The sequence below is a fragment of the Arvicanthis niloticus genome, chromosome 6, assembly GCF_011762505.2.
Source record: "Arvicanthis niloticus isolate mArvNil1 chromosome 6, mArvNil1.pat.X, whole genome shotgun sequence".
NCBI classification, from domain to species: domain Eukaryota; kingdom Metazoa; phylum Chordata; class Mammalia; order Rodentia; family Muridae; genus Arvicanthis; species Arvicanthis niloticus.
Genome location: NC_047663.1, coordinates 6,869,008 through 6,890,697, shown reverse-complemented (window position 1 = coordinate 6,890,697; position 21,690 = coordinate 6,869,008). Strand labels below are relative to the sequence as shown.

Here is a 21,690-nt window from a genome sequence, read left to right as displayed (position 1 = left end):
TAATTCATTTCTTTTGTTGTTGTTGTTCATTTGTTTTGTTTTTGTTTTTTGTTTTTTGTTTTTTCGAGACAGGGTTTCTCTGTGTAGCCCTGGCTGTCCTGGAACTCACTCTGTAGACCAGGCTGGCCTAGAACTCAGAAATCTGCCTGTCTCTGCCTCCCAAGTGCTGGGATTAAAGGCGTGCGCCACCACTGCCCGGTTTATTTATTCATTTCTTGCATTTGAAATATTCCTCAGTGACATCCTTGGCCTGAGATTCTTTGCCATAGTCCAACTACTTTCCGTGATTTCCCCTCTTGATCGATTTTGCAGAGGCCTACCATTCCCCTAGTTTCTTGTCGTCATCCTATATCCAGTTGACTTGGTGCTTGGCACAAAGCGCCATCCATCAATTTGACATACGTGACTCATCACAGTTGGATGCAAGCACACAGAGATGGGCTTGGCGCTTGTCTAAGGCTTGGGAAGCTTCGTTTATGCTATGGGCTAGGCCATCGTGGATGAGGGCGTTCTTCGGCACACCTTGTAGAGCAGTGTTGATGTCCATTACGCCTCCAGCAGCTATGCCTTCCTCTGCCATGGCGGTGGGTTACAGGTGACGCCGAATCTTGAACGCACCCAAGCTTCTGCCTCAGCGCAACTTGGCGACGGCAAGGGAAAAACTCTGATGATAATCTTTATTTAATTGTTCTCACTTTTATTTTCTTAAAATAATTGTTGGGAGGTGGTGGTACCCACACCTTTAGTTCCAGCACTTAGGAGGCCGATGCAGGCAGGTCTTTTAGTTCCAGGCAGCCTGGTCTACGGAGTGAGTTCCCAGACAGCCAGGGCTACAGAGAAACCGTGTCTCGAGAAATTGTGTCACGAAAAAACAAAAATAAAATTCATGTTTTACATATGTGAGTGTTTGCCTGCATGTATGTGTAACACAGAGTCCTGAAGAGGCCATCGATTCCTTGAAACTAGAGTTACAGATGGGTGAGCCACCTGCTGGAGGTTGGAAATTGATGGTGTCATCGGCAAAAGTAGGAGGAGCATCTGAGCTGTCTCCAGTCTCCAGCCATTTGTTTATTTTCAAGTGTGAGTGTATACCAGCCTCACTTACAAGTGTGCTCCATGTTAGTGAGATAATATGTTATCAAGGGAATAAGACAGAGACATGGACAGAGTAGAACCTCAATGTCCTCCTCTGGCCTCTGCACTGGTATAAATAAATAAATAAATAAATAGCTACCAGTACTTGTATACACTCCCCCACACACCACTGGTGAGCAAATACACACACACACACACACACACACACACACACACCTCCTCCACAAAAAAAAAATAACCCAAAAACAAAAACACTCCAAAAGTATTGTAGAGTCAGTAAATCATATCTGCAAAAGAAATTTTTGGCAGGCTGGGATGGGAGCACAAGTATAAGTTTGAAGCTAGTCTGGGTTACTTAGCGAGGGCTGGGCTAATGATGGTTGTCTTACCATCTTGCTGCAAATTATGCTACTGGAATCATAGGTATATTTTGTCAAGGAGATTCTCTGATTATAGCCCAGGCTGGCCTTGAACTCATCATCCTTATGCCTCAGGGATCCAAATGCTGGGATTATAAACATGAGCTGCCAAGCTCAGCTAATCACTATTTTTACTTGGAAAAAAATGTTTGTTTGTTTTTTAAGTCCTTAAAAAATATTCTTGATAGCTCAGTGGTTAAGAGCACTGACTGATCTTCCAGAGGTCCGGAGTTCAATTCCCAGCAACCACATGATAGCTCACAACCATCTGTAATGGGGTCCAATGCTGTCTTCTGGTGTGTCTGAAGATAGCTACAGTGTAATCATAAACATAAAAATTTTAAAAATCTATATTGTTGGAGCTAGAGAGATAGCCCAGCACTTATGAGTACTGGCCGTTCTTCCCAAGGACTTGGGTCCAATTATCAGTACCCATAAGGTAGCTCACAACTGTCTGTAACTCCAAATCCATGGACAGACATCCTCACACAGACATCATGAAGGAAAAAACAACGAACAGAAAAACAAAAATAAGGGGGGCAGGAAAGATGGCTCAGCAGTTAAGAGCACTGACTGCTCTTCCAGAGGTCCTGAGTTCAGTTCCTAGCAACCACATGGTGGCTCACAACCATCTGTCATGGGGATCTGATGCCCTCTTTTGGTGTGTCTGAAGACAGTGACAGTGTATTCATGTACATAAAATAAACAAATAATTCTTTTTTTTTTTTTTTTTTTTTTTTTGGTTTTTCGAGACAGGGTTTCTCTGTGTAGCCCTGGCTGTCCTGGAACTAACTCTGTAGACCAGGCTGGCCTCGAACTCAGAAATCTGCCTGCCTCTGCCTCCCAAGTGCTGGGATTAAAGGCGTGTGCCACCACCACCCGGCACCTACAAATAATTCTAATAAATAAATAAGTAAATATTGTCACTGGGTGGTGGTAGTAATGCATGTCTTTAATCCCCCCCCAAAAAACAACAAAAAAAATTATTTTATTGTACATATACTGGTGTTTTGCCTGTATGCATATCTGCATGTCTGTGTACTACATGTGTGCCTGGTGTCCACAGAGGCCAGAAAAGGGCATCAGATTGCCTGGGATTGTTTTACTTGTATGTAAGTGCTTTGAATTGATCCAGGTTCCTGGGAGGAACAGCATATGCTCTTAACCACTGAGGCAACACTCCAGCCCCCCCCCCCCCCCCCAAAATCACTGACTTCAGTAATTAGGATTTGGACGAAAATTTGACAGAAAGATTTTTATTTTTTATTTCCTTAATGACTTGTGGGAGTTTGATTTTTTGAGGCTGAGTCTCATTTAGCCCTGACATGAGCTCAACCTAAGGTCGGTTCTGAACTCCCGATTTTTTCAGTTTCTACTTCCCAATTGCTGCAACTGCCGGTTTATGCCACCAAGTTCTACTTCCAAGTCATGTATGCCCTCCAATTTAAGGTAGAGGTAGTTCAGAATAATCTTAAGGAAAGAAAAGTTGCCAGTACATAGAAGGTTGATGAAGTCCCGTTGTTTTGGGATGTAAAGTGTCCGTGAGTAATTCAAAAATAAGCGCGTTATACTGGTCGGAGTTCGGAAAGGGACTGAGGAGATTCTAATAACATAGGCCAGGAGGGAAGGACCACAACTACCGCTAATAGATAGGTAGGATTGTGGAGGCAGAATAGCTCTGCAATCCCAATAGATGCGCCAGCACACACCGGCGCATGCGCACACCTTTAACCACCGCCTCTCCGGGGTCTTTCCTCCTTCCTAGTGCAGGACTGTCTACAGCGCCGCCTGATCTAGTGGGAATATTCCGTGAGGACCGGTGCCTCCTGGCGCCGTTTTTGTGAGTCGTGTCTAGGTTGGGATAGTAGGACACGTGTGAAAGGCTGCAGGGGGCTGGGTCTGGATGAGACGAAGGGCTCTGAGGTGTTGAGGTGTGCAGGCGCTGCAGAAGCCGCCCCGGAGGGGTCCTCTTTGGCAGCAGGCTGTGAGCGGGAGGCCTGAGCGGAGAGCCGCGGCAGCTCGGCGGGGTACCGGCCGTGGCGCGCACGGCGCTATGGAGGAGCTCGACTGCGAACCCGCAGTAACTGTAAGAGCGCTCGAAGAGGCTTACTTTGTCGCACTATGAGGGTTACGTTTCTTTGCTCACTTCAGGCTTGCCTCCCTACATGCGGGACGCATGCTTCTTTCCTGGACACAGTTGCCACCATCCGTAATGTCAGATTAACTGGGAACTAGGTTAGGGCGATGGTGGTCCCTAGGCTTCAGGTCATGTGAATACTGGCGGGGCCGTGGAAGTCCCAGTGCATCATCCCTTGTTTTTATAACCTTTCTGCTTCTCTAGTTTTCCCCCTTGGGCGTTAGAATGAGCTTGGTGCAAGCCCCACACCATCGCTCCAAGAGCTCAGTTGACTTCTCCCTGTCCTGCTATCCTGGCCCGAGGCTTAATAAATGCGTATATTTTTTCCTCACCGGAGACTATAGACTGTCGCTTTGTACTCTATTCCGCTTGCGCTTAGAAAATATTTTTTAAGTATGTGTATATGTCTGGATATGTGCAGGGAACCATCGGATACCACTTAGGCTGCCCGCCTGGTCTATGGTGTCCGTAATTACATTTGGAAGTTGGATGAAAACAATAACCCTTCCTGGGGCTCACAGCTCCTATGCCTTATGTTTAGTGGATTCCAGGTGTGAATTCCAAGAAGAAGCAAATGTGTTTTGACTGGGGCCCAGGGGAGATGCTCCTGTGTGAAACTTCCTTCCACCAAACAGGTAGGTAGTAGTTCTTGTTCACTTTTTTCTTGGCACATTTGTTGACTCGCTGGGGTAGGAAACTGAAGTTATTTGGCAACATTTTTAATTTTGGAACTTTGTTTTTTGTTATTTTGAGACAAGTTACCCTTATGCAGTCCTAGTGGGCTTGTCTTTGTGCAACAGCATACCTAGGATAAGGTATGAATTCTACATCTTCTTTCCTCGATTTCCAAAGTGCTGGGATTTGAGGTGTGAGGCACAACACTTGACGTTAAGTAGTTTTTAAATTGAGATCATTGGATTCTAGGAACTAGAAGTATATATGTGAGTTGCCGTATGGGATGTTGGGAGTTGAACCTAGGTTCTCTTGAAGAGCTGCCTGTGTACTTCCTGTTTGTTTGGTTTTGGTTTTTTGAGATGGTTTCTCTGTGTAGCCTGGCTGTCCTGGAACTGGCTCTAGACCAAGCTGGCTTCAAATTCAGAAATTACTTGCCCTTTCTTCCTGAGTATTAGGATTAAATGCATGAAATTTCAGCCAGTGGTCTTAGTCACCAAACCGTCTCTTCAGCCCCTTCCTAGAATTAACCTTTAGAAGTGAGCCGTATAGCCCAGCTGTGGTGGTGCACACCTTTTAATCCCAGCACTCAGGAGACAGCGGCTGCTGCATCTGTGAATTCATGGCCTGCTCGATCTACAGAATGAGTTCTAGGTCTGCCAGGGCTATACAGAGAAACCTTGTCTTGAGAAACCAATAACAAAACAAAACCAACCAAACAAAAAGAAATGAGTCCTACTGTGTTTCTGCCTCAGCTAAAGGCAAATTCTTGGGTTCAGGCAACGCTTGCAATCCTCGGTTTTCTACTGTGTGGAGTAGTTGGAGGATAGAGGGTTCTTGGCCTGCCTGGGATATGTTGCCAGACCCATTCTCAAAAGCCAAGGACATAGGCTATCACTCAGTGGCCCAGTGATAAACTTCTTTAGCATGGGTAACATCCTTCATTACATCATCAATGTCACCAAAAAAAGAAGAATCTCTGTTGTGTTGCTTGCTTGTATTGTAATCTCAGCCTACCCTACCAGATGAAAAGAATCTTTTTTTCTTGAAATGTAGACCTGGCTTGCTTGGCCTACTGTGTGCACTAGTCTTCCCTTGAATTTTAATCCTCCTGTCTCATTCTTCCACCGGCTGAATATGTAGCTATGTGCACCCATGCTCAGCCAGGTTTTGTAATTAAAGAATTGGAAATACTGGGATGTTTCCTCTTTTGGAGAAAATGATGGATGTTAAATTAAATTAATTTTTTTCCTGTTTTGTTACAGACAAATCAGAGAAGGTGCCGAGCTGCCCCTTTATCTACATCATACGGAAAGACATGGATGTTTATTCTCAGATTTTGAGAAAACTCTTCAATGAATCCCATGGAATCTTTGTTGGCCTGCAAAAAATTGAGGAAGAACTGTCTGGGAAGTCCAGGAAAGCTCAGTAAGTGGCAGGCGCTGAAGCTGTGGTGAAGTTGTGAGGGGCGTCCTTTTCCTTGTGAGTGTCAGAGCACTGCAGGATTCCTCTTCTCCCGTGCATCTTCCTAGGATGTAATTGTGGCTTGTGTAAATGCTGTTGGAAGACTTTTTGGCTTGATATATCAACTCTGTTTCGCATTCCTACTTCATTTGTATATGTCCCTTGAACACCACCACCCACCAAAATAAAAAATAAGAGAAATAACGTGAAAGGAAGGCTAGTCCAAAGAATCCCCTGAATTAGATCTATTCTTGGAAGAGTTAAAAATGAGGCTGGCAGATCTTTAAGAGCCAGTGGTCATCATAGTGCGTTCTAGGCCACTCAGAGCTGCTTAAGCCAGACCCTGTCTCAAGACAAATAAGTATAGGGTCAGCAGACAAGGCAAATGAAAAGTAATTGCTTCTGAAGTTTGTGTTTTTGACAAGGAATCAGGATTTGTTTTCTTGCTTCCTTTTGAGGTGGCAGGGCTCGAGCTGCCTGTGACTGCTCGGCTGCTCAGCCATGTTACTGGGCCAGCCCTCCAGGCCGGGATTCATTTTTTTTCCTTTCCTATTTATTTATTCACTTTTTTTTGGGGGGGGGGGGGGACGGTTTTCCTTTGCTTGAGCTTGGTAAGTAGATGCGGGTGAAGCTGGGTTTTATACATCTTGAATGTACTCTACTGACTCCTGTAGCACAGACTGTGTGTATACTCAAATATGTGTGTATTCTTGCCTTCTCAAGCTCAGGGTTACAGACATGACTACCAGGCTTGTTTGGTTCAGTGCTCAGAAGCATGGAGCTCGGGCTGTGGGCCAGGCCCTCTCGCAGTTTAGCAGAAACTGATGCAGAGCTGTGGAGGAGTGCTGCACACTGCCTGACTACCCGAGGCTTGCTCAGTCTGCTTCTGCTTTTTTTTTTTTTTTTTTTTTTTTTTGGTTTTGGTTTTGGAGACAGGGTTTCTCTGTGTAGCCCTGGCTGTCCTCTGGAACTCATTCTGTAGACCAGGCTGGCCTTGAACTCAGAAATCCGCCTGCCTCTGCCTCCCAAGTTCTGGGATTAAAGGCCACCACTGCCCAGCTCAGTCTGCTTTCTTATAGCAGCCAGGACCACCAGCTAGGGGTGCCGTCTCCCATATCAATTATCAACAGCTAGTGCTTTTAACCTGAGCCATCTATGCAGTCCAGACTTATTTTATTTTTAACTATGTATGCATATATGCATATTAGTGCAGGTACCTGTGGAAGCCAGAAGATGCCATTGGATTTTTTGGAACCAGAGTTACAGCTAGTTGCGAGCCATCTGTTATGGGTGCTGGGAACTGAATTCTGGTCCTTTCCAACAGTAGTATGCACTCTTAAAACCATTGTGACAAATCTCCAGCTGTTTGTTTGTTTGATATGGTGTGTCCACATGAGTTTAAATGTACTGGAGGCCAGATCACTTCGGATCTCCTGGAATTGGTGTTGTAGATTGATGTGAGCCACTTGATGTGGGTGTTGGGAACCAAATCTGGTTGTTTCCACAAGAGCAGTCTGTCCCTCTCCTGTCTTGATTCCTCTCTTTCTAGCATCAAGAGACAGTCCCATGTCATATTGTATGTCATTTCATTTTTTTGTAGATTGGTTCGAGTGAGTAAAAATTACCGATCAGTCATACGGGCCTGTATGGAAGAAATGCACCAGGTTGCAAGTAAGAATCCTGTGTATATTTGAAGCACGTTATCTGGTGCTGTTTCTCCAGAGGCCTTTAAGGAGGCTACTGTGCAGTTCATAATAGTGCCTTATTTTGATGTGTGTTACATAAGGGATTCACATGAAAATGGGTGGGTGGTAAAAGAAACAAAGGCAGAAGCCATACGGGGATTCTGAGGCCATAGGAGATCGAATACAATCAGTTCAGGTTGATTGACTCAAGGTGTTTTGTATTCTGCTAGTTGCTGCTAAAGATCCAGCCAGTGGCCGGCAGTTCAGCAGCCAGGTAAGGGGTAGCTGCTCTCATTGTATTGGCAACATTGTGTCTTTTTGTGTCCTTAGGGCCTAGGGTGGCTTTGTGGTCCCTGTTGTAGGAGGATTCTCCTTTCCAGGTAGATCAGCAGCTCTATGGGATGGCGAGTAGACTTTGAAAGTGTAGGTCTAGCCCATGAGAACACAGGATCTACTTGATAAATCCTGGGTTTTCATTTCCTGTGGCAAAGATGAGGCCTAACAGGTGGTGTTTGTGAGTTGTCACGTGAGATGGAGAACTGTGCTTTTAGGACTACTGCTTAGTTTTATGAACTCAACATTTTTGCTGAGCAGCAAGTGGTTATAATTCAGCAGAACTAGAAGGTGACGTTTCCTCAGTAGGACCCCAGTGCTTTTCTAACTAATGAACAGGGAAAATATGCTGTCTCTGATGGGTACAGTGTGTGCTTTTCCCTTCGAACAAGGGGTGATGATGACTGAACTGAAGGAGGGTGACGTGGGGTGGGGGTGTTCGTCTTCCTAAAGGCAGGGTCCAGGTCTCCTCCTCCTTCTTCTTCTTCTTCTCTCTCTCTCTCTCTCTCTCTCTCTCTCTCTCTCTCTCTCTTTTTTTTTTTAAAGATTTATTTATTGTATGTATATGAGTACACTGTAGCTGTCTTCAGACACACCAGAAGAGGGCATGGGATCCCATTACAGATGGTTGAGAGCCACCATGTGGTTGCTGAGAATTGAACTCAGGACCTCTGGAAGAGCAGCCAGTGCTTTTAACCACTGAGCCATCTCTCCAGCCCCAGGTGGGAGCATCTTATATCAGGCTTTGCTCTTTCAGTTTTGCAGTGCCTGGTCTTGGTATTGTAGGTGTGCTAAGTATGTACACTGTTGCTGAGCTATTCCCTCAGCCGACATGTCTCCCTTTTAAAAAAAATTTCATTGTGTGTACCTTCGTACAAGTGCACCTGTGCATGCATGCGGAGGATAGAAGAGGATGTTGGGTGTCCATTGTCACTCTCTGCTCATTCTCTTTCTTTTTGAACCTGGGGGTTGTGTTTTTTTTTTTTTTTTCTCCATTGCTGGACGCCAACAAGCCGCAGTGACCCTTCTTTCTCTGTTGCCTTTGTAGCTGAGGCCTCAGATGTGGTCAGGTCTCCACCTTGTTATCTGTGTGCTGCGATCCAAACTCTGTTCCTCATGCTTGCACAGCAGATTCTATTATCTCCTGCCATCTGTTGTTTTTGAGGCAGGGTCTCTGTAGCACAAGCTGGCCATGGTCTTGTGTTGATCTTTCTGTTGTAGAAGCCCAAATTCTGGGTTTACAGTGTGAGCTGCCATACCTGGCCCTGGTCTTTGATTTTTTTTTCTTTTTAGATTTAATTTTTATTTTATTTGCCTGCATGTCTGTGCGTTGTGTGTGTGTGCTGTTCTTGCAGAGGTCAGAAGCAGGTGTCAGACCCTCTGAAACTGGAGTAACAGGTAGTTGTTAGCTGCCATTTGGATGTTGGAAATGAAATCAAGGTCTTTTGCCAGAGCAACCAGTGCTCTTCACTGCTGAGATCTCCTTCAGCATCTGGACTCAGCCTTTAATAGCCTCTTTCCTAAGCTTCAGTCCTCGGCACATGGACCACAGACCTACTGACTAACTGGCCTGCCTTCCTTCCTTCCTTCCTTCCTTCCTTCCTTCCTTCCTTCCTTCCTTTCTTTTTTAAATAGGATCTCAAATAGTTCAGGCTGGCCTGAAAGTCCTGATCCCCTACATTCCAAGTGCTGGGATTGTAGGCCAGGCAGACGTTGAACTGTTGGTACTCCTGCCTAGGTGTCTTGGGTGGCAAGTTTACTGGTGTGGGGCCCACTGTCCTGGTTCCAACTTTACAATTTTGTTTTACATTTTTTTAATTGACAAACTTTCTCAAAATTTTCTTTTTCTTTTACTCAAATAAGGTACCTTCTTAACCCACAATTCCTCAAGAGCATCAGTGTGTTATGCTAGTTTGCTTTTTTTTTTTTTTTTCTTTTTTTGGTTTTTCGAGACAGGGTTTCTCTGTGTAGCCCTGGCTATCCTGGAACTCACTCTGTAGACCAGGCTGGTCTCGAACTCAGAAATCCGCCTGCCTCTGCCTCCCAAGTGCTGGGATTAAAGGCACGCGCCACCACTGCCTGGCCCGCTAGTTTACTTTTCTAATTCACATTAAAATAAAATCACCAGTTTTAGAATTAATGAAATTCTGCAGGTTTTTATCTCCCTGTCTGAAATCCTCTCTTGGGCTGCTTGGTGGGAATCCTGCTGTAGGAGTTTCGGTGACTTGGGGTTTGTGACTCAGTCTATTGTGTTTCTTTGCTTTGCATTCACATTTCAGTAATATTCTTAGTTAAAATTGGTCTCCATTTCTTCCTTAGGTCTCCATTTTGTCAGCTATGGAGCTCATTTGGAACCTGTGTGAGATTCTTTTTATTGAAGTAGCACCAGGTAACCCCAGTTTGTTTGTTTCATGTAGCCTCGCTTAGCCCAGGCTAACTCTGTCATAGCATCACAGGGTCCCTGTCCTGTTTTTCCTAGTTGCAAGGAATAACCCTCTCTCTAGTCAGGTCTTCTGCTTTAAATTTACATCAGGGTCTGTACTTTGGGTGGAGTGGGACATGCTGCAGATGAAGCTGGGGTCTTCATGTGACATGAGTCTCTCCTCAGCTGGCCCTCTCCTCCTTCATCTTCTTGACTGGGTCCGACTACATGTATGCGAGGTGGACAGTTTGTCGGCAGATGTCCTGGGCAGTGACAACCCGAGCAAGCATGAGAGCTTCTGGAATTTGGTGAGTGTGTGTGAACGGCAGTAGCTGACTGGGAGATCCTCCTGCTCCAGCCGTGGCCTGGCCCTCTGAACTTAGGAATGTGGAGTAGGTTTTGCATCTTTGCTTCTCTGCTCCAGAACAGTTTAAAACTAATGTAGCACGGAGAGTAATACTTGGTAAACTCGCCATTGGAAGAGGAGGGTTTTGTTTGTAGATCTGAGGAAAAGAAGGTATGAAGTTGCTAGGTGGTTGATGGGGGCTGAGGTAGGAGAATACTCTAGGGCAACCGTTAACAAACAACCTGTGGCTCATGGCCCCCGGAGGGTTTTCATATCAGACACTTTCATTACTATTCATGACAGTAGCAGTGGAATCATTCCATAGCTGGAAGTTACCACAGCAGGAGCTGTATTAAAGGGTGTGGACTTTAGGAAGGTTTGAGGTGCACTGACGAAGGGGCTTGAGGGGGAATTGTAGTGAATGCCTACATAGATAGCATCTGGGACACCAAGGTCTCCAGCACCACAGGAAGAGAAAGTGTCTTTTTTGGTTACTTTGTTGCCCTATTTTGTTGAATTTGTTTATATAGTTTAATTCAGGGTTTCTTTATATAGGCTTGTCTGCCCTACCAGGCTGGCTTTGAGCTCACAGAGATCTACCTGCTTCTGCCTCCTAACTGCTGGGATTAAAGGTGTGGCCACCACTGGCCCATTTTTCTTCCCCCTTGAGACAGGGACAGGGTATCTCTGTGTAGCCCTGGCTGTCCTGAAACTAGCTTTGCTTTGCTTTTTGAGACAGGGTCTTACTATGTAGCCCTACTGGCCTGGAGCTCGTTTCTAAACCAGACTGGCTTCATGATCCTACCTCTTGAATGCATACTAGGCCTAGCTTTCTTTTTAGTCTTGAGACAGGGTCTTGGTATATAGATCTTTGTTACCTTGTATTTTCTGAGGCACTATAGGGAGACTCTTTCAAAACATAGAAATGGTCAGGGGGGCTGGAGATGGGACTTGGTAGTAGAGCCCTTGGCCAGCATGCACTCGTCCCTGTGTTTGGTTCCCACCATCACAAAAAGAATATAGTTGGCAAGGAGGATGTGGGACAAAGGTGGGTAGGTGTGTGCATCTGATGAAGGAGAGGGAATGCTGTGTAGACACTTAATTGAGTCCACAGTTTAGATGCTGACTAGGTTGTTGGAGATATGAGTCTGGAACTCAAGGAGGGCAGTCTATCAGAGGCGACATTGGGAGTTTGAGTACATATGCGTAGGTGATGTGTGTGACTGATAGTTTTTTGTATGTTTTATATAAATTTACTTGTACAATCAGTTCATTGTTTATGGGCACTGGAGTTTCCCTGAAGCAAACTGCTACACACTGAGCCATTGCATGTAGTCGGGTTCCCCCGAGCCTTTGGTCACCCTGTGTTGGAAGTGCTGGGGACTGCACCCAGGACCTTGGAAATCTAGGCAAGTGCTTAGCATGGTGGGAAAGCTCTCTTCTGTTCCTGAGCTTCCTGGAACCCCAGGCTTTGGTCACAGTGTTAGCAACTGGGGCAGAATCTGGTTGCAATTATTTGGTGATTGAGGTTGGAGTACCACTTGAACTCAGGGGTCGGGGACAGCCTGGGCAATATTGTGAGATCATGTCTCAGCCAGCACTGTACATTCCAATCTTTGGTTTTTTGTATTGTAAAGATTAATCAGTTTCCAGTGATGGTAGTACTCTCCTTTAATCCCAGAACTCAGGTGGATCTCTGAGTTCAAGGTCAGCTTGTTCTACAGAGGGATTCCAGGATAGCCAGGGCTAAACAGAGGAACCCTGTCTCAACAAAGCAACCAAACAAACAAAAAAGATGAATGTAAAAAAAAAAAAAACCAAAACAAACAAACAAACAAACAAAAAATCGGGGCAGTGGTGGTGTATACCTTTAGTCCCAGCACTTGGGAGGCAGAGGCAGGCAGATTTCTGAGTTCGAAGACAGCCAGGACTACACGGAGAAACCCTGTCTTGAAAAACCCAATCAACCAACCAACCAACCAAACAAACAAACAAAACATGAATGTATTTTTAGTCCTGTGAATGTATGTATATTATGTATGTGAACCATATGTGTGCTGGTTGGCTGTGTGGGCCAAAGAGGGCCTCAAGGGGTCCCCTGCAAGGGCAGTGAGCTTAACTAGTGAGCTGTTCATCCAGCCCTTTTTTTGTTTTGTTTTTGTTTTTCTGAGACTGGAACTCTTATGGCCTTGCTGTTAAGCCAAGCATGAGCTTGGGTTTCTGGTCTTTCTGCTTACAAGCATTTGCCATCATTTTAAGTTTCATGTGATGCTGAGGATGACCAGGACCTGGGGGAGGCTTTTACCTCTGACTGACTTATCTAGGCCCATAACATTGTTTGGTGTGTGTTTCTGCTTACAGGAGGCCCCTGTGCAGGGCCTGTGTTCACTTGTTTGTTTGCTTGTGTTAGTTTCTGATGTTTTGAGATAAAGTTTCACACCATGCCGGCCATTCATGGCAGGTTTTTTTCCTCAGCTTTTCAAATACTAAGATTACACATGTAAGCCACCATGTTTGGCTCTTAGTAGAGGGGTGTGTGTGTGCGTGTTATGCCGCTGAGCTTTATTTCTGGCCACACATATATGAACAGATTTTTTTTTACCTGTGTACATAGTTACATAACCTTGAATGTTTCTATGCATTTTATGTATTTATTATGTATGACTGCATGCCAGAAGAGGGCATCAGACCTTATTATAGATGGTTGTGAGCCACCATGTGGTTGCTGGGAATTGAACTCGGGACCTCTGGAAGAACAGTCAGTGCTATCAACCTCTGAGCCATCTCTCCAGCCTGAGAAGTTTTTTGTTTTGTTTTGTTTTGTTTTTTTGAGACAGGGTTTTTCTGTGTAGCCCTGGCTGTCCTGGAACTCACTCTGTAGACCAGGCTGGCCTCGAACTCAGAAATTCGCCTGCCTCTGCCTACCAAGTGCTGGGATTAAAGGCGTGCGCCACCATCGCCCGGCTCTGAGAAGTATTTTTATCTCTTCACATTATGGGTGGACCTATGTGACAGAACCCGACTACTGAGTCCTGTTTGTTCTGGGATTACAGCTGTGTACCCCACAACTAGCATGCTTACACTGGTCTTTGCATAGACCTCAGGTCCTTGAGCTTGCAAGACTTAAGCTTTCCTGACTGAGTCATCTCCCAGCCCTGATATTCTTCTTTTCCATTAAAAAGTTTTTTTGGCCGTTTTATACATGCTTATGATGAATTTTGGGATTGGACATATTGCTCAGCGATCTAGAGCATGTACTGGCTGTTCTTGCAAAGGACCCAAGTTGAGTTGATCACCACCTATGTTGGCGTGGTTGTAAGTTCGGCTCCTCTGGCCTCTGCAGTTACTTGTACTCACGTGCAGATGCCCTCTCCCAACCCTCCCCAGCTACATAAATATATACATTTTTTTTTTCTTTTGGAGACAGGTTTTCTCTGTGTAGCCTTGGCTATTCTGGAAGACCAGGCTGGCCCTGAATTTATAGAGACCCACCTGCATCTGCCTCCCAAGTGGGATTAAAGGCATGCACTTACCACTGCCCAGCTTTCAGTGTTTCTATTGCTGTGATAAACACGAAGACCAAAACAAGTTTGGGAAGAAATGGTTCATTTGGCTTACATTTCCACATAGTTATTTATCACTGAAGGAAGTCAGAGCAGGAACCTAGAGGCAGGAGCTGATGCAGAGGTCATGGAGGGGGCTGCTTTCTGGTTTGCTCCTCATAGCTTGCTCAGCCTGCTTTCTGAAAGAACCCAGGAGCATCAGCCCAGGGATGACACCACTCACAATGTGCTGGCTCTTTCCGCCAATCAATCACTAATTAGTTAAGAAAATGCTCTACGAGCTTGTGTACAGCCTGCTCTTATTGAGACATTTTTTTAGTTGAGGTTCCTGTCTCTGATTGACTCTAGGCTGTGACAGGCTGACATGAAACCAGCTAGCACAGGCAGCACTGGGAGTTAGTGCTAGAAGGGAGGAGTTCTTGCTGATCTACGGGCAAGGCCATCTGGAGAAGTCAGCACTTCCTGTGCGGAGCCTTCTGCTGAGGCTCATGGGCCCACATCTCTTTGCAGGTGACTGTTTTGGTGCTTCAGGGCCGGCTGGATGAGGCACGACAAATGCTTTCCAAAGAAGCTGATGCCAACCCGTCTTCTGTAGGCATGTGCCGAGTCCTTGGGGATCTGATGAGGACGATGCCCATTCTCAGTGTATGTAGGAGCTGCCTTACGTAACTGCCTGGTCTTGGGAGGCAGGGATCAGGGAGCATGTGGGTCTGGGAGCTGAGAGTCTCACAGCTGGCCTGTCCCCCAGCCTGGCAACACTCAGACACTGACAGAGTTGGAGCTGAAGTGGCAGCACTGGCGTGAGGAGTGCGAGCGACACTTGCAGGACAACACGTTTGCAGCCAACCCCCGTCTGGAGTCTCTCTGCAAGGTGTGGGACAGTCAGGGCTGGGGACCTGCCCTGGGACCCTGGCATCCCAGGCATCAAGGTGCTGCTGTCTCCTTGGAGAGGGCTGTTAAGTCACTTGGCTGTGACAGAGAGGACTTTGCATTTCTAATTGAGACCCGTGGCCCCAGATGAGTCATAGGAAACCTCCCTGTGAGGACAGATCTCAGAGAATGTCTCTCTTCAGATCATGCTGGGGGATGAGGCCACCTTGTTGGAGCAGAAGGAGCTTCTGAGCAACTGGTACCATTTCTTAGTGACTAGGCTGCTGTATTCTAACCCCACCGTGAAGCCCATTGACCTGCACTTCTACGCCCAGGTGAGTGACAGCGTGTGTGGGACTTCTCCATGTGGCCTCCATGCAACAGGAAGGCTCTTTGACTTCAGTCCTTTGGGAAGGAACTCCTCTCTAGACTCCCCATGCAGCAGTCTTGTCCTTCCCTCCCCCTCAAGTCTCTGTTTCCATCTTGGACACTGACTAGGTGTCCCCTTTCCACAGTCTAGTCTGGACCTGTTTCTTGGAGGTGAGAGCAGTCCAGAGCCACTGGACAACATCTTGATGGCAGCCTTTGAGTTTGACATTCACCAAGTGATCAAGGAGTGCAGGTAGGACGCCCCTTATTTTAACTTTATTTGACATGGTCTCTCTGTGTACCTCTTAACTGTGCTAGAACTTTCTATGTAGACCAGGCTGACCTCCAATTCTGCCTGCTTCTGCCTCCTGTGTTGGGATTAAAGGTGTGTGCAGCACACTGGCTCCTTTGCACTGTTTTTAGGGGTCCAGTTTTGTCCTTAAACACTGCAGCCATCTCATCTACTTCCACACCACCTTGTTCTTCTGCTTCCTGTTCACTTTCTTTCCTGGTTACTTTTCATGTGTAGGGCTTGTTTGTAGTGGTTTGTTTTTAGAGAAGTGTGTGTGCTCTGTGTGTCTGTGGTGGTTAATGTGCCTTGTGAAAAGGATCTACTTTTGTCCATTCCTCAGTGCCCTGCGGGAGGCATCCATGCTCTCCTCTGGCCTGTTTCCTGGTGTGGTCCCTCATGCTTGCAGAGCAAGCATCCTTATGTACCAACCATCTCCCCAACCTGTTTTGTGTTTTTGGGCTAGCTTGGTACTGACTATGTAGCCCAGGTTGGCCTTGAAATTTCAAGGGATTATGGAGGTTAAAAAATCTCCAGGGATTATGGGTAGGGAGCAGCCTTTTCACCTGTGTTTCTGTAGGTCTGCTGGTTTGTACTTTTTGTTGAATAGAAACTTACTTTCTCATCATTCTAGAGGCTGGAAGTCTAAAGCGAAGGCAAGGAGACACATTTTCTTGTGGTGGTTGTGCCCTGCTGTAATGATAACACGTGGTTGGTTTTGTGCAACAGTTTCTGGCCATTGCTTAGCTGTAAAGTAGTTCACTGTGAAGCCAGGCAGGCCAGCAATGCTGCCTCAGTGTTCCAAGTGCTAGGATTATGATTACAGGTTTGAGCCAGAGGGGAGGAATGCCCAGCCTCAATTGGTGGAAAGGGAGAGACTGGGGACATAGCCTATTAAGCTCCTTTGTAAATTCACTGCATTTTGTGAGGGAGGAATCATCACCTCCTAAAGGCCTATCTGTCTATTGCTGTCCTCATAGCCACAGTGAGGACTACCCAGGACTCCTACCTGACTGGGGAGTCGGGGATTTCACTGGAGTGTGAGAGCTGCCTTATTTATACTTATTTGCATTCCAGGGATGTGCAAGCTGGCATCGCAGGAAATGATTTGATAGGGAGTAGCCAGGCTTGGTGCTCTTGCTTGTAACCCTCACCTGCAGGGCTGGGGAGGGAAGGGCAGGAGCTCAAAGGCCAGCTCTGCTACATCAAAAGTTCAAGAATAGCCTGGGCTGTGTGAAATCCTATCTTCAGAAAACGAAAGGAAAGAAAAGAAAATGTATAAAGGGCATGAGAAATCATTTAGCAGGTAAAACGTGTTTGACAGCAAGCCTGAAGTTTGATAACCGGAAAGCATGTGGTAGAAAGAACTGACTTGAGGAAATTGTCCTTTGACCTCCACGTGTGCTGTGGCTCTTGGTGTGCACTTGCATGCACCTGGAGTAGTGAACTTACTAGTAGGCACCTAGTGAGCATGCAGCTACTTCAGGGGAGAGTGCTTCCCAACAGTTTAGTTTTAGTGAGTTGGGCTGTCAAACTGTCATCACTGGGATTGACAGCTCTCTCCCTGAGTGTGTTCCCACTGCAGTGAACCCTAACTGAAGTAGAGAGTGTCCAGCAGAACAAATCAAAAGTAAGCCTTCCTGTCTGGTGGTGTAGTTCATCCCCTTGGGAAGTGGAGACAGGAGGATTGGAAGTTCAGGTTCAACCTGAAACTCTGCTTCAGAAAACTAAAACATTGCTTGGTGAGGTAGCACATGCCTTCAGTCTTAGCACCAGGGAAGCAGAGGCGGGAGCATCTCTGGGAATTCTGGGTCAGGGCAGGGCTACAGTCTCAAACAAATGGGAAGTCTTCCAAGAGTCTCCATATATGTAGTATTAAAGCTTCTGGCTATTTGTATCATATTGAGAATTCTATTGCAGCCTGCTGAGACCAGAGGAAGGTAGAGTGGCAGCAGATAGCCTGGCTTAGTGCTAAGTTCCCTGACAGGATTTATTACCACTGATCTGGGCAATGGGAAGGATTTCCCTCCTGCTACCATGTAAGGGGGTCTCACTGTAGTTCAGACAGAAGTTGTACTTGATACATAACTAAGGTTAGCCTTGAACTCTTGATCTTACTGCTTCTCCTTTCTAGGAATCAAGATTACATGTGTGCCACACTTGGCTTTTTTGGTGTGTGTGTGTGTGTGTGTGTGTGTGTGTGTGTGTGTTCATGCCCTTTTGTTGCCAGCAGAGATCTAAAAACAACTCTTGAGAGTTGGTTCTATTATCTGGGTTCTGGGGATGTTTGCCATCAGGTCCCTTTTCCCTCAACTATTTCTCTGTTCAACCCTCCAGTCTTCCAAAAGCATAGATGTGTGGGTTTCCTACTCATCTCTGTCGAGTGATGCTGGCTTCTTGCCCTTCCCCTGACCTTTTTACCTTGGTGTCTGGATTTGCAGCATTGCCCTGAGCAACTGGTGGTTTGTAGCTCACCTCACAGACCTTTTGGATCACTGCAGACTCCTCCAGTCACACAATCTCTAGTAAGTTGTCCAGATGCACTGACCCTTTCTTACATCATCAGGCCTTTGAGTGGGGCGGCTGGTAGAACAGGAGCATGTAGGTTGCAGGAGCCACAAAGTGGGCAGGCTTGCAATCCTGTGTTGTTTTTCCCCCCCAGTTTTGGTTCTAACATGAGAGAATTCCTCCTGCTGGAATATGCCTCAGGATTGTTTGCTCATCACAGGTAGGAAGGCCCCCAAAATGGTACTGACTTTGTGGATGTCAGGAAGCTTCACTGTTCTATGCTGGTTCTGAGGGCTCAGACGGGTCAGGAGGATGAGCATTGGGTGGCAATGCCCAGAGCCATGGGGCAGCCCATGTAGCCTCTCAACATGTGCATTCTTTCCACCTTAGCCTGTGGCAGCTGGGGGTGGATTACTTTGACTACTGCCCGGAGCTAGGCCGAGTTTCCTTGGAGCTGCACATTGAGCGGATTCCTCTCAACACAGAGCAGAAAGCATTGAAGGTGCTGAGGATTTGTGAGCAGCGGCAGATGACTGAACAAGGTGATACGGCACTCTCCCCACCCTGTCTTCTGGGCTGTCAGGGCATCCCTAGGCTGAGCAGTGCTGACTCTGTGACAGCTCTGCACCCTGGAGAGACGATGTACAATGCATGCCAAGACATCATCATCGACAGGGTGAGCCAGGAGAGCCAGGGTTGGCCTTTAAAACATAGAAACATCAGGCCCTTTGATTTTTAGGTTCTCAGAGCCTGTGGTCAGAGCTGAGAGTCCTATGTAGGTGGGAGGTTGCTACCAGCAAGGCCTGGACCAGTGGGGAAGCTTGGCAGGAGCACAGAGCAACAGGAATAGGTGTCAACAGCTTTGTATTCGTCCTCCCACTACTGCTGAATAAGAATCACTTGCACACTTAAGCCATTCTTAGAAGCCCATGGTGTTCAAGATCTAAAAAAAGGAAGATGAGTTTTTCATGGTCTCAGGACCATAAAATGGTGGGACTATTAATGTAGAGGAAAACCAAGACCACCCAAGGACAAGCAGATAGCCAGTCTAGTGAGTGGGTCATCTGTGGTATGAGCAAAGGAAAGACAAGAATAAACTGAAGTTTCTGGTTTTCTCAGCTAGTTGTATATTGAATACTTTAGATTGTAGTGAGGCTGTAGGAAGGCCAAGCCTGTCCCCACAGGGCTTTTCATAGGAGGGACTAAGGTGTAAGCCTTTGCCTTTTGTCTTTTCGCCTGCAAAGTTCGAAGCATCTGTAAGATCTTGGCCATGAAGGCTGTTCGCAATAATCGCTTGGGCTCAGCCCTCTCTTGGAGCATCCGTGCCAAAGATGCTGCCTTTGCCACACTTGTATCAGACAGGTAGGTGAAGCTCTGTGGTTGGCTAGAGCTTGAGGAGGGCCTAGTATTGCTGCTCTAACCTTTGGGTTGGGCCCTGCAGATTCCTCCGGGATTACTGTGAAAGAGGCTGCTTTTCTGACTTGGATCTCATTGACAATCTGGGGCCAGCCATGATGCTCAGCGATCGGCTGACATTTCTGGGTGAGTGTCTGCATGCTTTCCCTAGGTATACCAGAGTGGACACTGGGGAAATGGAAGACAGCTAGCCTTTGCATGTGCTAGCCTTTGCGTAGTTTGGTAACATTTTATTTCCCAATAATTCCAAAATTAGGGAAATGAAATAGCATGAGAAAATGACATATTTTATATACACTTTTCATACTCATTTTCGAAGACAGGGTTGCACTATGTACCTCTGGAAATCTCTATGTGGACCAGGCTAGCCTCTAACACAGAGAAGTCTGTTTGCCTTACCTCTCCAAGGCTGGGATTATGGGCTTCAGGAGAGTTTGGCATAGTTTCCATGTCCTGTGTCCCATCATGCTTCCACCAGAGATTTTTTTCATTGCTTGTGTGAACTGGCAGTTCACTGCAGGAAGAGATTAATGTCTCCCTCTACCTCATGTATATCACCAGGATTCATGGAGTATTTTAATCTTAAACTTCTGTTTTGTGTATGGGTGCTCACCACATATAGACATGGTGTTTGCAGAAGCCAGTAGTGATCCCATGGGACTGGAGTTAGTAGGTTTTGAGCTGGCATGTGGGTATTGGGCATTGAATCCAGGTCTTCTGTGCAAGAATGATTAACAGAACCATCTTTCCAGCACTTTAACTGATCTCTTACAATCTACGGAACTACTGATACTTCCCCAGATTTGGTGCTCATAAAGATCTTTGAATCCTACATTTCATTTATCTGTGAACTTGAGACTGTTCTAGGAACATTTCTAGGTATATGGAGTTCTCCTAGTTTAAAGCCAGGATAGCTTTTCTGACTCTCAGGTAAGTAGAGAGGAATTTTCAGGTTAACTCACACCCCTCAACAGGAAAGTACCGGGAGTTCCACAGGCTGTACGGGGAGAAGCGCTTTGGTGACGCTGCTTTTCTTCTGCTGTCCCTCATGACCTCTCAGATTGCACCTCGTTCTTTCTGGATGACTCTGCTCACAGATGCCCTTCCTCTTCTGGAACAGAAGCAGGTAAGACTTCGTTGAATGTAACCTGTCTATTCTGTGCCTTTGGTGGTCTTCCTCAGCTGGGTTCTGTAGCCATACAGAAGCTCATCTGTGCCTCCTGAGGAGTAGTGTGTGTACAAGGCTCAAGTGCCAATCCAGCATTCACTTAAGAACAGCTGGAGGATGCCATCTACCAAGTGTTGAGCGTCACTACAGGGATGAATGTGAGACTAGGACACCAGCAGCCCAGGGCTCTGTGTGCAAATACTTCTTCCCAAAGACTTTGGACCCATGCCTAGACTTAACACAGGCTGTGCCTGTGGAGCAGCTGAGTGAAGCAGCCTCTTCCCTCTAGGTGATTTTTTCAGCAGAGCAGACATACGAGCTGATGCGATGCCTGGAAGACTTGGCCTCAGGGAGGCCAGAGTGTGGTGAGCCTGACGCCCAGCGACTGCAGGTCAGTTTAACTCCTGGGGAGATGATTCAGTGTTGAAGTGGGAAAAGATTTCCGTTCAGTATCTGTGATCCTGAAACATTAGCCTCTTATGTGCCTTTTAGCTATTAACCTGTTCTGTAACAGCAAGGCAGCCCACTGCAGAGTGCTATGCTGGGCTCAGTTGGAGCCTGTGATTGTTCTGTGCACTCCGGAATGCTCCTGTTGCCCCTCACACTGCTTTTCTGCTCTTTAGGACGACGACATAGAGACCACCAAGGTGGAGATGCTGAGACTGGCTCTAGCCCGGAATCTTGCTCGGGCAATCATAAGGGAAGGCTCACTGGAGGGTTCCTGAGAGAAACTGGGGACAGTTGCAATATACTAACTTTGTATGGCAATGTAAATAGATTTTAAAAGAATAAATTGTTTTGCAAATATAAGACCAGTTATTAATCTGACCAAGGAGGTTTTTAAATTGTCCTGAACTTGACATGGCAAAATGAACAATATTTGTTTTTGTTTTTGAGAAGCCAGGGACCCACAGGACTGGTGCAAGGGGAGCAA

The 21,690-nt window shown here is 46.3% G+C and overlaps 1 protein-coding gene and 1 pseudogene across 1 annotated transcript; one reads left to right on the top strand and one right to left on the bottom strand.

Annotated features, from left to right (window-relative positions):
- Positions 1-208: 208 nt before the first annotated feature.
- On the bottom strand, positions 209-580 carry LOC117711839 (small ribosomal subunit protein eS12 pseudogene; annotated as a pseudogene).
- A 2,873-nt stretch (positions 581-3,453) lies between these two features.
- Nup85 (nucleoporin 85) lies at positions 3,454-21,566 on the top strand. Its single transcript, XM_034507747.3, has 19 exons — positions 3,454-3,600; positions 4,193-4,286; positions 5,589-5,751; positions 7,388-7,458; positions 7,703-7,746; positions 10,125-10,194; positions 10,414-10,535; positions 14,647-14,781; positions 14,885-15,007; positions 15,210-15,341; positions 15,522-15,628; positions 18,106-18,189; positions 18,327-18,392; positions 18,563-18,714; positions 19,417-19,534; positions 19,614-19,714; positions 20,563-20,714; positions 21,046-21,147; positions 21,380-21,566. Exons 1-19 carry the CDS (start codon positions 3,568-3,570, stop codon positions 21,479-21,481), a joined length of 1,971 nt encoding a protein of 656 aa, XP_034363638.1. The 5' UTR covers positions 3,454-3,567; the 3' UTR covers positions 21,482-21,566.
- The last annotated feature ends 124 nt before the right edge of the window (positions 21,567-21,690 follow it).